Below are 13,134 nucleotides of genomic sequence, written 5' to 3' on the forward strand. Positions count from 1 at the left end.
TTTTGTAATGCTGCAACTTCTGTCGGAAGTGATCAAAAATTTTTATTGCTGCAAATTTAACTCCTCTCTAACCCACTGACAGCTTTAACAGTACGTAACGTAGGTTACTTTTCTTCTCTAGGCTTGTAGGTAACACGTCATTGTTCCTCACAAACACCATCAGCGAAAACATGCATTGTGACGGGGCAGCTAAAACGCTAGCTCCTTGAAGAGGTACCTAAGTGCCATGGGTGAACACCACATATTATTCTCATTGATCTCTCTCTCTCGCTCGCCGGCCGCGGTGGTCTAGCGGTTCAGGCGCTCAGGCCGGAACCGCGGGACTGCTACGGTCGCAGGTTCGAATCCTGCCTCGGGTATGGATGTGTGATGTCCTTAGGTTAGTTAGGTTTAAGTAGTTCTAAGTTCTAGGGGACTGATGACCACAGATGTTAAGTCCCATAGTGCTCAGAGCCATTTGAACCATCTCTCTCTCTCTCTCTCTCTCTCTCTCTCTCTCTCTGTCCGAAAGGCCTGGGAAGGCCCAAAGGTACCGTTCCGCCGCCGTGTCATCCTCAAACCACAGGCGTCACTGGATGTGGGTATGGAGGGGCATGTGATCAGCACACCGCTCTCCGGAGACGCTACTTCTCAATCACGTAGCTCCTCAGTTTGCCTCACAAGGGCTGAGTGCACCCCGTTTGCCAACAGCGCTCGGCAGATCTGATGCTCACCCATCCAACTGCTAGCCGAGCCCGACAGCGCTTAACTTCGGTAATGTGATGGGAAAAGGTGTTATCAGTACTGCAAGACCGTTGATTGTTCTCACTGATAGCTTTTGTGCAATCAATACTTTCTTCCTAAATGATGGTTTAACGCACAAAAGAATTCCCTACGTCATTACTGTGTGGAAATATGCAAAATATGTCAAGGGGTTGATACATTTGTTTCCAAGCTTAGCACTTATGCGGAAGAGCAAAAGTAACTGAACTTACGTGCTTGAGAAGCTCAGCAACATGCTTCTTCCAGCCCAAGTTTTCATCAGCATGTACACCCAATAATTTAGAGCATTGTAGTGTAGCTACTGACTCCTGCTCATGTAATACATCAATTGTAGTATGACTCTATTTGCTGTACAGAGATAAATGTAGCCTGTTTCTTCAAAATTTAAGGAGAGGTCTTTTTCAGAGACCCATTTAATCATTCTTCTGAAAATATCATGTATTAACTCTTTCGTTTCTTTCTCTGTAATGGGATTTTTAAGGATGCTAGTACCGTCTGCATCTAGAACCAACATTAAAGCAATTTGGAATATATTATTAATTTTTCACTTACAGAATTTTATAGCGAGTGAAATGTTATGAATTTTAGAACTCTTTATATAACATGCAGACAGTTAATCCACACGTCGTCAGTCGTGAACCATCTTGTACCATGAAACAGGACAAAGTCGTCATGGGGCGTCTGGTACTTTGCAAATAAAATGAGTTTCTTTTATCTACCGTGAAAATAGAAATCTGTGGTAATTTCTAGTAGCTATTACAAAGCATATGCATCTGCCTAATTTGATCTCACTTATTGATTTTTGGTGAGTAATAATGTAGCAGATGGACTCTTAAATATAGTAGCCACAACGTTTTCTCGATAATAACGCTTTTAAATTTCAATCTAATATTTGTCCCTAGGTACGTGACCATACTGGAATACATTTTCACATTTGTCAAAACATCAGTTTCATGGAGTAACTTTTATAATTTCAGAAAAAGAATGCAGCACAAAATGTGAATAGCATCATTTCGTAATGGAATAAGATAGTATGTTAAATTTCTGATACAAGGATTGCTAGAGACAAAAATTTAAAAAGTGTACCAAGTCAGGACCTCTTCCCTACTTTATAGTGGTAGAAATCGGCGACCAGTGCTCCCTGAATCCTGTATGCACCTAAAAATTTTCGTTCTTTTCTTTATTAAGTCTCTATTTCCGTATTAGTTATTTAAATATTACTTTTCAGGTATTGCTAGAGCAGCATAATTTTTGGAGAAATATTTTTCTTGCTGAAACGGCTTGTAAAACATCCTAAAATCACCTGACTTTTTTTTATAAATTTACAGATGATTTCCGACTTGTACTTTATACAAGACACCCAGGCTTTCGCCAGGGTTGTGGCGAACACGAGCTCGTTCCCGCTCTACTACTACTATTTTGACTATGACGGCTACGGCTCCACTGAATATGGTAAGCCTCATTCTCACATTTTACTACACCGCTTACAGCTTATGTTTTATTCGAGTAACGGTGCACAGTTTACCTATAAATTTGCGACATTTCTCTGTGACTCTAAATTGCTACAAATCGAGTACAAAGACAAGTGATAGTTGTCAGAAGTATTTTAAGTTTAGCTCTGATTTTTGAGAATAATAACAAATGTTGAATGTTCTCATAAGGATCTGAGTTCGGTTCCGAATTGTGGACTACTTAGTACATTTCAAACCTTTGAGATTCGTCTACTTCATGATGAATGCTATCCTCATGTTATGTGGAATAGGTTTTCCCAAGAAATTACATTCCTGTTATTTTTTCATACAGTTTACCATCTTACTCATCTGGCTTGAATTTCCCTTGGACGCACTCGCTTACAAACAGGCCCTAGAGGTGCCTCGAGTTTTTTCCAAGTTGTTATTTTTCTGTTTTTTATATATTTACGTACTTCCGGCAACACTATATGGTAACTTTCTAAAAGTAGGTAATAGTTAGTGAGAGGGGGGCTATTATTAAGGGGTCAGCGTAGACCATCATCCATCACAGAAACTGTCATTAGCTAAAATGATGTAGAAACTACTATGATTCCCATAGACGGTATAGAAGAAGTTGAGCACACTGATTTGCTAATTTCCTTTGTGGGAAGTGAAGTAATAGCCAATATTAAACATATACCACAGTAATGTAGCAGAATAAACAGAGGTCAAAATGTAAACAGAATGATCTTTGGATGCCTGATGTAAAACGAACAGGACAAGAACCAGTTGGAAAAAAATCCACAAAATTATACTAACTTCAAAAACATCATGGACGATGTAACACAAAAACTGACTCTGCCAAAACCATTTGAATGCAGCTGGCACATAATGCCTGAGAGTCGATAAGGATACGTCGATGGATGGAGAAAAACGAAGGAAAATTATCGGGGAAATTCTAGAACAAAATTCGAATGATGTCCACTAAATACGATACATGAAAAAAAGTTTGCGGTTGAAAAGATGAGAGTGACAGGTGAAGTTGTCCTCCATCTATCTGCTGTCGCCGACTTCTCTGACGGAAGAGATAAGATTATTATGTTGTGTATATTCCCGGATTTTAGTTATGTATGTACATCAGATTGGGCAGCCACAAGCATCTTCACTGTAACGGCGACTAAATTTCGGCTTTTATTAATAATTAATGTTACCTTTTTGGCTCAATTGATCACCCTTCATTTGTTGCTGCGTTACCGAAGATAATATAGCTAGTAACGTCTTAAGATGTTAGTAATTATTCACTAATATAAGCGATGTTATGGAAAGAGGTTTAGTTTTTTATTAAAAACATTCAATAATAATTACATGACCATGAATGATTGCCTTTTGTGTAGAGGGAAAAGGAGGATTGGTCCTATAATTACTCTCAGCAATTACGGCAACTAAAATTTCCATGATTTTTATAGTTCGTCACTCAAAGACATTATAGCAAGGACTATGGTCCATTATTATACTTTGCTACAACCATTCAAACTTTGTACGGTTTTATTTTCTCAAAGCTAAGTGTCCAATTCAGTTCTTATATTCAATTTAACGTCCCTTCGTATAGTCCACAAATCCGATTATCAGTTATTCGGCATGTAGCAGCACTCCGTCTTCAGGCCACAAGTGGCCCATCGGGACCATCTGACCGCCGTGTCATCCTCAAATGAGGATGCGGATAGGAGGATCGTATGGTCAGCACACCGCTCTCCCGGTCGTTACGATGGTTTTCTACGGGCGGAGCCGCTACTATTCGGTCAAGTAACTCCTCAATTGGCATCACGAGGCTGAGTGCACTCCGGAAAACGGCAGCAGCGCATGGCGGCCCGGATGGTCACCCATCCAAGCGCCGGCACACTCGAGATCGCTTATCTTCAGTGATATGACAGGAATCATTGTATCCATTGCGACAAGGCCGTTGCCCTATTCGGCATGTACTAGAATTTAATACTGAGCGCTACTTTTTCTCGCGCACACAATTCATCAGATATTCTCAGTCTGTGGCCTACGGCAAAAGTCTGTCCAATATAAATTAAGAATAGTCAATTCACTTGTAATTTAACAAAAGTGCCCTGACCGCTTCCGTAGCGTATCACACGCAAAGCCCCACTATATCGCACGCCGGAGCTATGTATACTTCATTCAGAGCGCGGAAAACAAGACAACTAAAAATATCCCGGCATGGTTAATGTAGCAGAATTTAGAAACAAAAGTTGTTTTCCCTGAAGCGATACATCGCTGCGGGCATTATTCTGATGAGACACTATGTACGGATAATTTAATCAAAGCCTTTTTAAAGCTATTAATTATTACCGATATCGTCGATCACCTCTCCCCTATATAAAAACAAGCCTGATAGTATTATTCTTAATTAAAAGAGCGGTTATACAGTTTGATAAAAAATACTTGGATATTTTCGATTAAATGGTTTATAAGTTCCAAAGACGACCTAAAATTTTGAGTCAAATTTTAAAATAATTTCGACAGAGACCATTCCTGCAAATATTTTGACAGTATAACCTGAGATCAACACCAAAGAGAAGACGGCGTACTCCGTAAACAGAGAGATTTCAAATGCTTTTTTATTCCAGTCTATGATCATAAATTAATTCTTTAGGCGATGACCGGTTTCAGTCTGCAATGATCATCCTCAGATCTTTTTTACACTATGTCCTAAAGTGATACGGCCATAATGGCATCATCAAATATAATGAGCATAGCATCGTCACGTAGATTTAAAATATGGTGTAGAATAGGCCACCTCGTCCACCTATTCTACACCATTTTTTAAATTTATGTGACGATGCTATGCTGATTATATTTATATGTTTTGACGATGCCATTATGGTCGTATCACTTTAGGACATGGTGTAAAAATGATCTAAGAATGGTCATTACATACTGAAACCGCTCACCGTCTACAGAATTCATTTGTGATCATAGACTGGAATAAAAAAGCATTTTACAGTATTGGATCACTGTTTGTACACGCGATTATGTCGAAGATGGTGAAACAGAGATTCCTTATGGCTGTTCATATATCTGTTCTGCGGTAACTTATTTGTGTTTTACAGGTATGGCACATGCTCAGGAAACTGGATACCTATTCATGCAAGTGGTGGGAGGACCAAACAAAGATCCAAACTCAAATGACGGCAAAGTTCTGGATCTGCTGACCACCCTCTGGACGAACTTCGCCAAGTATGGGTAAGTTCAAAAATTACTAGGAAGTTTCGTTGTATGAAACTGTGGGACATCGAAATATTTACATATACACTACGAAAATGTTTGGGAAATATTGGATGCTTTATTCAAGAATTCAAGACAAATAGCTTCACAAATTCAGCAAGGCAATAACGCGTTGGTCCACTTCTGGCTCTTATGCAAGTAGTTATTCGGCTTGGCAATGGCTATAAAGTTGTTGCATGTTCTTTTGAGGGATATCATGCCAAATTCTGTCCAACTGGCGCCTTAATTGTAAAAATCCCGAGCTGGTTCGAGGGCCCTGTCCATATTGCTCCAAACTCTGTCAGGTAGGAAGAGATACGGTGAACTTTCTGGCTAAGACAGAGTTTGGCAAGGACAAAGACTAGAAGTAGAAACTCTCGGCTTGCTCTGTCGGGAATTATCTTGCTGAAATGCAAGTCTTGGATGGCTTGCCATGAAGGACAACAAAACACGGCGTAGAACATCGTCGATGTATCGCTGTGCTGTAAGGGCGCTACGGACGACTACCAACTCTCTGTCTGCTCTGGTGATGGCAACTTCCTTAGAGATTGTCTATATTCTGGCGTTTGTTGCCCTTGTCGTTTTACTGGGTTGAAATTTGTTTCTGGGCCTATTGAAGGGCATTGGACTAGCCCGAGCAGACAGAAATCCATTACTAGGAGTGCTAGGAAGCTGGCGAACTACGACAAACAAAGCGGCCTGCTATGAATAGGAATGGCGCCCGAGAACATCACTTATGGTTGTCAGGTTGTATGGCGGCGACAGTCGTTATCCCACCACTGTCCAGAGACACTTCTAGAGACACGTCTTCGGCCTGGAACCGCATCCACTGGAGTAGAATTGTCTTCAGTGACAAGTCCTGCATCGAATTGTGCCCTGATGAGCAGCGAATACGTTTGGAGACGACTCGCACGACGATGGAATACCAACCTGACTGTCACTCGCCACATGACCCTACGGTCAGGAACGATGATGCCGGATTCCATTCATTTCTTATTTTACACGTCGAGTTCCGTAGGACCAAACTGAGGAGCAAATCTCCATGGTCGTGGAACGTGTCAGTACATGAACTTACGACAGAAAAGTAATAACATGTAAAATAAAATGTCTATGACTCCTAAAAAGACGTCAAGCTTTAAGTTAACGTAAACGCGATCAACAATGTAAAACAGGAATCAACTCTTCAGTTTCGATTTGAAAACGCGTTGATTACTGCTAGGATTTTTAAATTCTTGTCGTAGCTTATTGAAAATGGATGCAGCAGAATACCGCATTGCTTTCTGCACAAGAGTCAGGGAAGTTCGATCCAAATGAAGACTCGATTTCTGCCCAGTAATAATTTAGTGAAAGCTGCTTATTCTCGGGAATAAGCTGATATTGTTAACCAGAAACGATGCTAAAGAATACATATATTGAGAGAACAATGTCACGATATCCAGACTAATGAACAGAGGTTGGACAAGAGGACAGATAATTTACATCACGTATTACCCGAACCGCCCGTTTTGCCCTTTGAGAGGGGAAAGAGTTACCCCAAAATATAATACCACGCGTCACAAGCAAATGAAAACAGGCACAGTAGACTGCTTTTCGAGTCGAACCATCACTTACTTCAGATACTGTTTTAATAGAGAAACTGTCAACATTGAGTCTTTGAACAAGATACTGAACATGGGCTTTCCACGACCGTTTAACGTCTGTCTCAACACACAGAAATTTTAACTTTTCAGTATCAGTAACCTTATATCAATTCTGTGTAATTAGAACGTCAAGTTTTTTTGAATTGTGTGTTCTGAGTCTTACTGTGCGTTAGTTTGTTTTCTATAATTCATGAAATAATGTATTGTAAAGCACTATTTGAAACAATGCCAACGTTGAACGCAAACTCATTGACCACCGAATTAGTGTCACCAACAAACAGAAATATTTTATAATCACCTGTCACGTTCGAAGATACATATCATTCATACAAATAAGGCACAGGAGTGGCCCCAGCACTGATCCCTGGAGCATACCCCATTTAACTGTGTTCCATTCAGACTCCACATCATAGCCATTTTCAGTACTACGGGGAACTACCTTCTGCCATCCCTTCTTAAAGTCAATCAATTGTGAGCTACCCCCTGTATTCGATAATGGTTCAACTTCTGGAGCAACATTTTGTGATCAACACAATCAAACGCCGTGGTTAAATCAAGAAAGACGCCTATCGTTCGAAACTTTTTGATTAATCCATCTAGTGCCTCAGAGAGAAAAGGGTCTATAGCATTTTCAGTTGTTAAACCACTTCTAAAACCAAATTTTGCATTGTACAGCAAATTATGTAAAATGCTGTGATAGTTTATCCTTATGTACATAGCCTTTTCAATACCTTTAGCAAACATTGATGGCATAGAAATAGGTCTACAATTGTCTGCATTATTCCTTTCTCCGTTTTTATTAAGCTTTACTACTGAGTACTTTAATGTCCAAGAAACTGACCATTCCTAAAGGAAGACAATGCCCTCCCGCTTACGCCGAGAGTTTCTGCTACTTGTCTTCGTGTTCGCAAAACGCCGACTCGTCCAATAAGTTTGCCGGATCTGCCAACTGAGAACGTTTGGAGCATTATTGGCAGGGCCCTCCAACCAGCTCCGGGTTTCAATGTTCTAATACGCCAGAATTTGGCACGATAACTCTCAGGAGGACATTGAACAACTCTTTCAATCAATTCCAAGCCGAATGCTTGCTTGTGTAAGAACCAGAAATGGACTAACACGTTATTGACTTTCCCAATTTCTGAAGCTCTTACTCTTGAATAAATCATCATATTTTTCTGCAATTGTTCTCACTTGTTTGTCTACATGTACATCACATCCAGCGATTTCCGCCCCCTTCGGACAACGTCTTCGTGGTGCTTCGTTTCCTTTTTGTCGTAGGGTGTTATTTGTTTAGTAAATATTGTCAATAGTATTATTTCTTCCGACATTTAGCACATCATATTCAGAAAATTTGACTTGTAACCGTGATTTCTATATTTCGTGCTGTCCCCAAATCATTTCATGCCGTTCACAGCCGCTTATCTTCTCCAACATAACCTACCGTTACTAATGTCAACTTAATAATGGAGTGAACATTAAAGTAGATGTGTAATTCGGTGATGGAATGGAATTTCAGGTTTAGTACCATTTAACACTTATAGATTTTGAGGGGCAAGGCGTGTCTACTTGTTGCACGACATGTAGCTGATAACTGCCGTTGCAGCCGTAGATCACGTTCGACCACTTTGGTTGTGATCGTTTCTGAATGCTCACAAGCAACGCCCGAAGCCACGCCCTCTTTCACATTCTCGGCCACGTAGGCACTCACGCCGATTGTGAGGAAGGATACAGCTGGCGCAACCATGTCGTCTACGAGTTGTTAAACTCGAACTATTCGAACTCACATGCAGCGCAGATAATAACCAGTTCTAGTTGTTAAGGAAGTGAGGTCTATTAAGCAAATGCTTGCACATAGGTGATACGTTTCTCGAAGGGGTATGCAGCTTTACTGTATGATTAAATGATTATGGCGTCCTCTTGGGTAAAATATACCGGAGGTAAAATAGTACCCCATTCGGATCTCTGGGCGGGGACTACTCAAGAGGACGTCGTTATCAGGAGAAAGAAAACTGGAGTTCTACGGATCGGAGCTTGGAATCTCAGATCCCTTAATCGGGCAGGTAGGTTCGAAAATTTAAAAAGGGAAATGGATAGGTGAAATTCGGTGGCAGGAGGAACAAGACTTTTAGTCAGGTGAATATAGGGTTATAAATACAAAATCAAATAAGGGTAATGCAGGAGTAGGTTTAATAATGAACAAAAAAATAGGAGAGCGGGTAAGCTACTACAAACACCATAGTGAACTCATTATTGTAGCCAAGGTAGACACGAAGCCCACACCTACTACAATAGTACAAGTTTATATGTCAACTCGCTCTGCAGATGATGAAGAAACTGATGAAATGTATGATGAGATAAAAGAAATTATTCAGATAGTGAAGGGAGACGAAAATTTAATAGTCTTGGGTGACTGGAATTCGACTATAGGAAAAGGAAGAGAAGGAAACATAATAGGTGAATATGGATTGGGGCTAATAAATGCCAGAGGAAGCAGCCAGGTAGAATTTTGATCAGAGAATAATTTAATCATAGCTAACACTTAGTTCAAGAATCATGAAAGAAGGTTGTATACATGGAAGAACCCTGGAGATACTAGAAGGATTCAGATAGATTATATAATGTTAAGACACAGATTTAGGAACCAGATTTTAAATTGTAAGACATTTCCAGGAGCAGATGTGGACTCTGACCACAATCTATTGGTGATGAACTGTAGACTAAAACTGAACAAACTGGAAAAAGGTGGAAATTTAAGCAGATGGGACCTAGATAAACTGAAAATACCAGAGGTCGTACAGAGTTTCGGGGAGAGCATAAGGGAACAATTGACAGGAATGGGGGAAAGAAATACAGTAGAAGACGAATGGGTAGCTTTGAGGAATGAAATAATGAAGGCAGCAGAGGATCAAGTAGGTAAAAAGACGAGGGCTAGTAGAACTCCTTGGGTAACAGGAGAGATACTGAATTTAATTGATGAAAGGAGAAAATAAAAAATGCAGAAAATGAAGCAGGCAAAATGAAAAAAATGTCTCAAAAATGAGATCGACAGTCAGTCCAAAATGGCTAAGCAGGGATGGCTAGAGGAGAAATGTAAGGATGTAGAGGCTTATCTCACGAGGGGTAAGATAGGTACTGCCTACAGGAAAATTAAAGAGACTTTTGGAGAAAAATAAACCACTTGCAAGAATATCAGGAGCTCAGATGGAAACCCATTCCCAAGCAAAGAAGGGAAAGCAGAAAGGTGGAAGGAGTATATAGAGGGTCTATACAGGGGCCATGTTCTTGAGGTCAATACTATGGAAATGGAAGAGGAGGTAAATGAAGGTGAAATTGGAGATATGCTCCTGCGTGAAGAGTTTGACAGAGAACTGAAAGACCTAAGTCGAAACAAGGCCCCAGGAGTAGACAACATTCCATGAGAATTACTGACAGCCAGTCCTGACAAAACTCTACCATCTGGTGAGCAAAATGTATGAGACAAGCGAAATACCGTCAAACTTCAAGAAGAATATAATAATCCCAACCCCAAAGAAAGTAGGTGTTGACAGATGTGAAAATCACCGAACTATCAGTTTAATAAGACATGGCTGCAAATCGTAACACGAATTCTTTACAGACGACTGGAAAAACTGGTAGAAGCCGACCTCAGGGAAGACCAGTTTGGATTCCGTAAAAATGTTGGAACACGTGAGGTAATACTGACCCTACGACGTATCTTAGAAAACAGATTAAGGAAAGGCAAACCTACGTTTCTAGCATTTGTAGACTTATAGAAAGCTTTTGACACTGTTGACTGGAAAACTCTCATTCAAATTCTAAAGGTGGCAAGGGTAAAATACAGGGAGCGAAAGGCTATTTACAATTTGTACAGAAACCAGATGGCAGATGTAAGAGTCGAGGGACATGAAAGGGAAGCAGTGGTTGGGAAGGGAGTGAGACAGGACTGAAGCCTCTGCCCGATGCTATTCAATCTGTATATTGAGAAAGCAGTAAAGGAAACAAAAGAAAAGTTCGGAGTAGGTATTAAAATCCATGAAGAAAAAATAAAAACTGCCTCGCGCATGGGTTTGTGTGTGACGTCCTTAGATTAGTTAGGTTTAAGTAGTTCTAAGTTCTAAGGGACTGATGACCTCAGCAGTTAAGTCCCATAGTGCTGAGAGCCATTTGAACTAGACCGAAATGCTCTTTGAGCCTCTCATTACAGTATTTCAGCGCTTCCACACTTTGTTCTCCAGTGTTCTTCTGTAACGAGCAACACGTTAGGATCATACAAATTTAAATTCTCGTCCTTGCTGAGGAAGGAGGCTTCAATAAAATTTACTGCCAGAATTCTGATAAATCTTCATCTAGACTTTCCGTGACTTAAACATCCATTCTAATGATTAATTACTTTCATTACGTACTTAAAACACGAAAACAAGACTTTAGGTGTGGAATATGAAGTGCAGATAAGATTATATTATCTATAAGATTATCTTCGAGTTCTACTTCCCTAAACAGCTCAACAAGAACGTTCCATTGTTTCAATATACGATTAACACTGTTAGAAAATGGTAACAACCTTGTTTTACTGGGGCTCATTGTTTCTAATACAAAAGAATGCACGAGCTTCTGAAATTGCTCTAATATACTCTAGCGTATTGGAGAGCGAGAAAAATATCATAAATATTCTGTATCAGAGCTTCAGCACAGCTAGGGATGGCTTCTGGACCAGCTACGGCAACTATATATGTTGAATGATAAAAACGACGATTCACAATTATCTCGGAGTTTTCGCTTAAGTGGTAGGTCTTGAACGATTCAGTCTTACATAGCAAATGTGGACGTTGTTAGCGCAAAGCTCAACAACGTTATCAAGCGATAACTCAAACATTTCTATACAAATTTGGAAAAGTGTGTACAGGCGCTAGCGTTGCCTTCGTCTCCGCCCATGGGAATTAATTCAAAAGTTGTGTTTTGACTTCAGAATTGCCTATATATCTCACTAACATACAACTATTATCTAGAAGGATGGAGAATGCTTTGTTTCTTCGGTAATTATTCAATTCGTCCCTAATATTTGCGGAGAGTTCATTCACTACAATACCTGTGCATTATGTTCGACTCCGACTTATTATTTTTATAGTTGTTGAAACCTTAAAATTGAGTTTGGCTATCTCTACAATATGTTGCACTAATTTCAAATTGAAAATATTAGCCGCAGCTAAGAAACTTAATCTTACAGCACCTGCTGTTGGATCCTTTTGCTTTTTCTCTGGATTCAACATCTGAAAACGAAAGTAATAACACACCTTAACACTGAGATACTCCAATGTTAACGTAAAAGTGTACTCCTACAGAAACTCTTATCCTGTAATTCATTACTCTAGATTTATAGTTCAAATTCACAAAATACCAATTTAACAAAAATAGTATAATAGTAATAATATACATTCTCAAAACTATATGAATAACAAAAATATTTTCTTATGTGAAACATGTTTGTTGTACGATCCGTAGCTTGCATGTTCGTCTTGTGTTCTGACTTCCAATGTGATTTACTAAGTCACTTCGTTTTGCTCTTAGTTCTGTACACCATTCTGCATTTCGTTTTCGTGTTGTAACCACTTTTCAGAATGGCCTTCCTTTAAGCATTTTGCAGACAATAGCTGTTTTCTCGATTTTCTTCTCATCTTGCTTTCGTCGATTTAAGTGCAGCATAAGACACAGTTTGGAGCGATGGACTGCTATAGAAATTATTGCAACTTGTCCCATGCAAACGGGCAAAAAAACTAACTGACAACATACTGACTGGAAGGACATTTGCTATAACTACAGCTGCCCAAAGTTATTGAATAATGGCTTACCACAAGCTTAATCTATGTATATCTGATTTCCCTCCAACACAGTACAGAAAGTTTTCGTATGCAGACGACTGGGCAATAGCTATACAGCACAAAACTTTTGAAAGTCCTGAAGAAATCCTAACTTCTGCTCTACATATCTTAAGCCAATATTTCCGCAAAGGGGGG

The 13,134-nt window shown here is 39.7% G+C and overlaps 1 protein-coding gene across 1 annotated transcript in view; it reads left to right on the forward strand.

Moving 5' to 3' along the window:
- Positions 1-13,134, forward strand: part of LOC126281865 (para-nitrobenzyl esterase-like) — a 76,448-nt gene that overhangs the window by 59,805 nt on the left and 3,509 nt on the right. The window contains exons 8-9 of the mRNA XM_049981135.1: positions 2,091-2,214; positions 5,330-5,462. Of these exons, the coding sequence (XP_049837092.1) occupies positions 2,091-2,214; positions 5,330-5,462 (257 nt within the window). The remainder of the gene's footprint in view (positions 1-2,090; positions 2,215-5,329; positions 5,463-13,134) is intronic.

Source organism: Schistocerca gregaria, chromosome 7, assembly GCF_023897955.1.
Source record: "Schistocerca gregaria isolate iqSchGreg1 chromosome 7, iqSchGreg1.2, whole genome shotgun sequence".
In the NCBI taxonomy this organism is placed as follows: domain Eukaryota; kingdom Metazoa; phylum Arthropoda; class Insecta; order Orthoptera; family Acrididae; genus Schistocerca; species Schistocerca gregaria.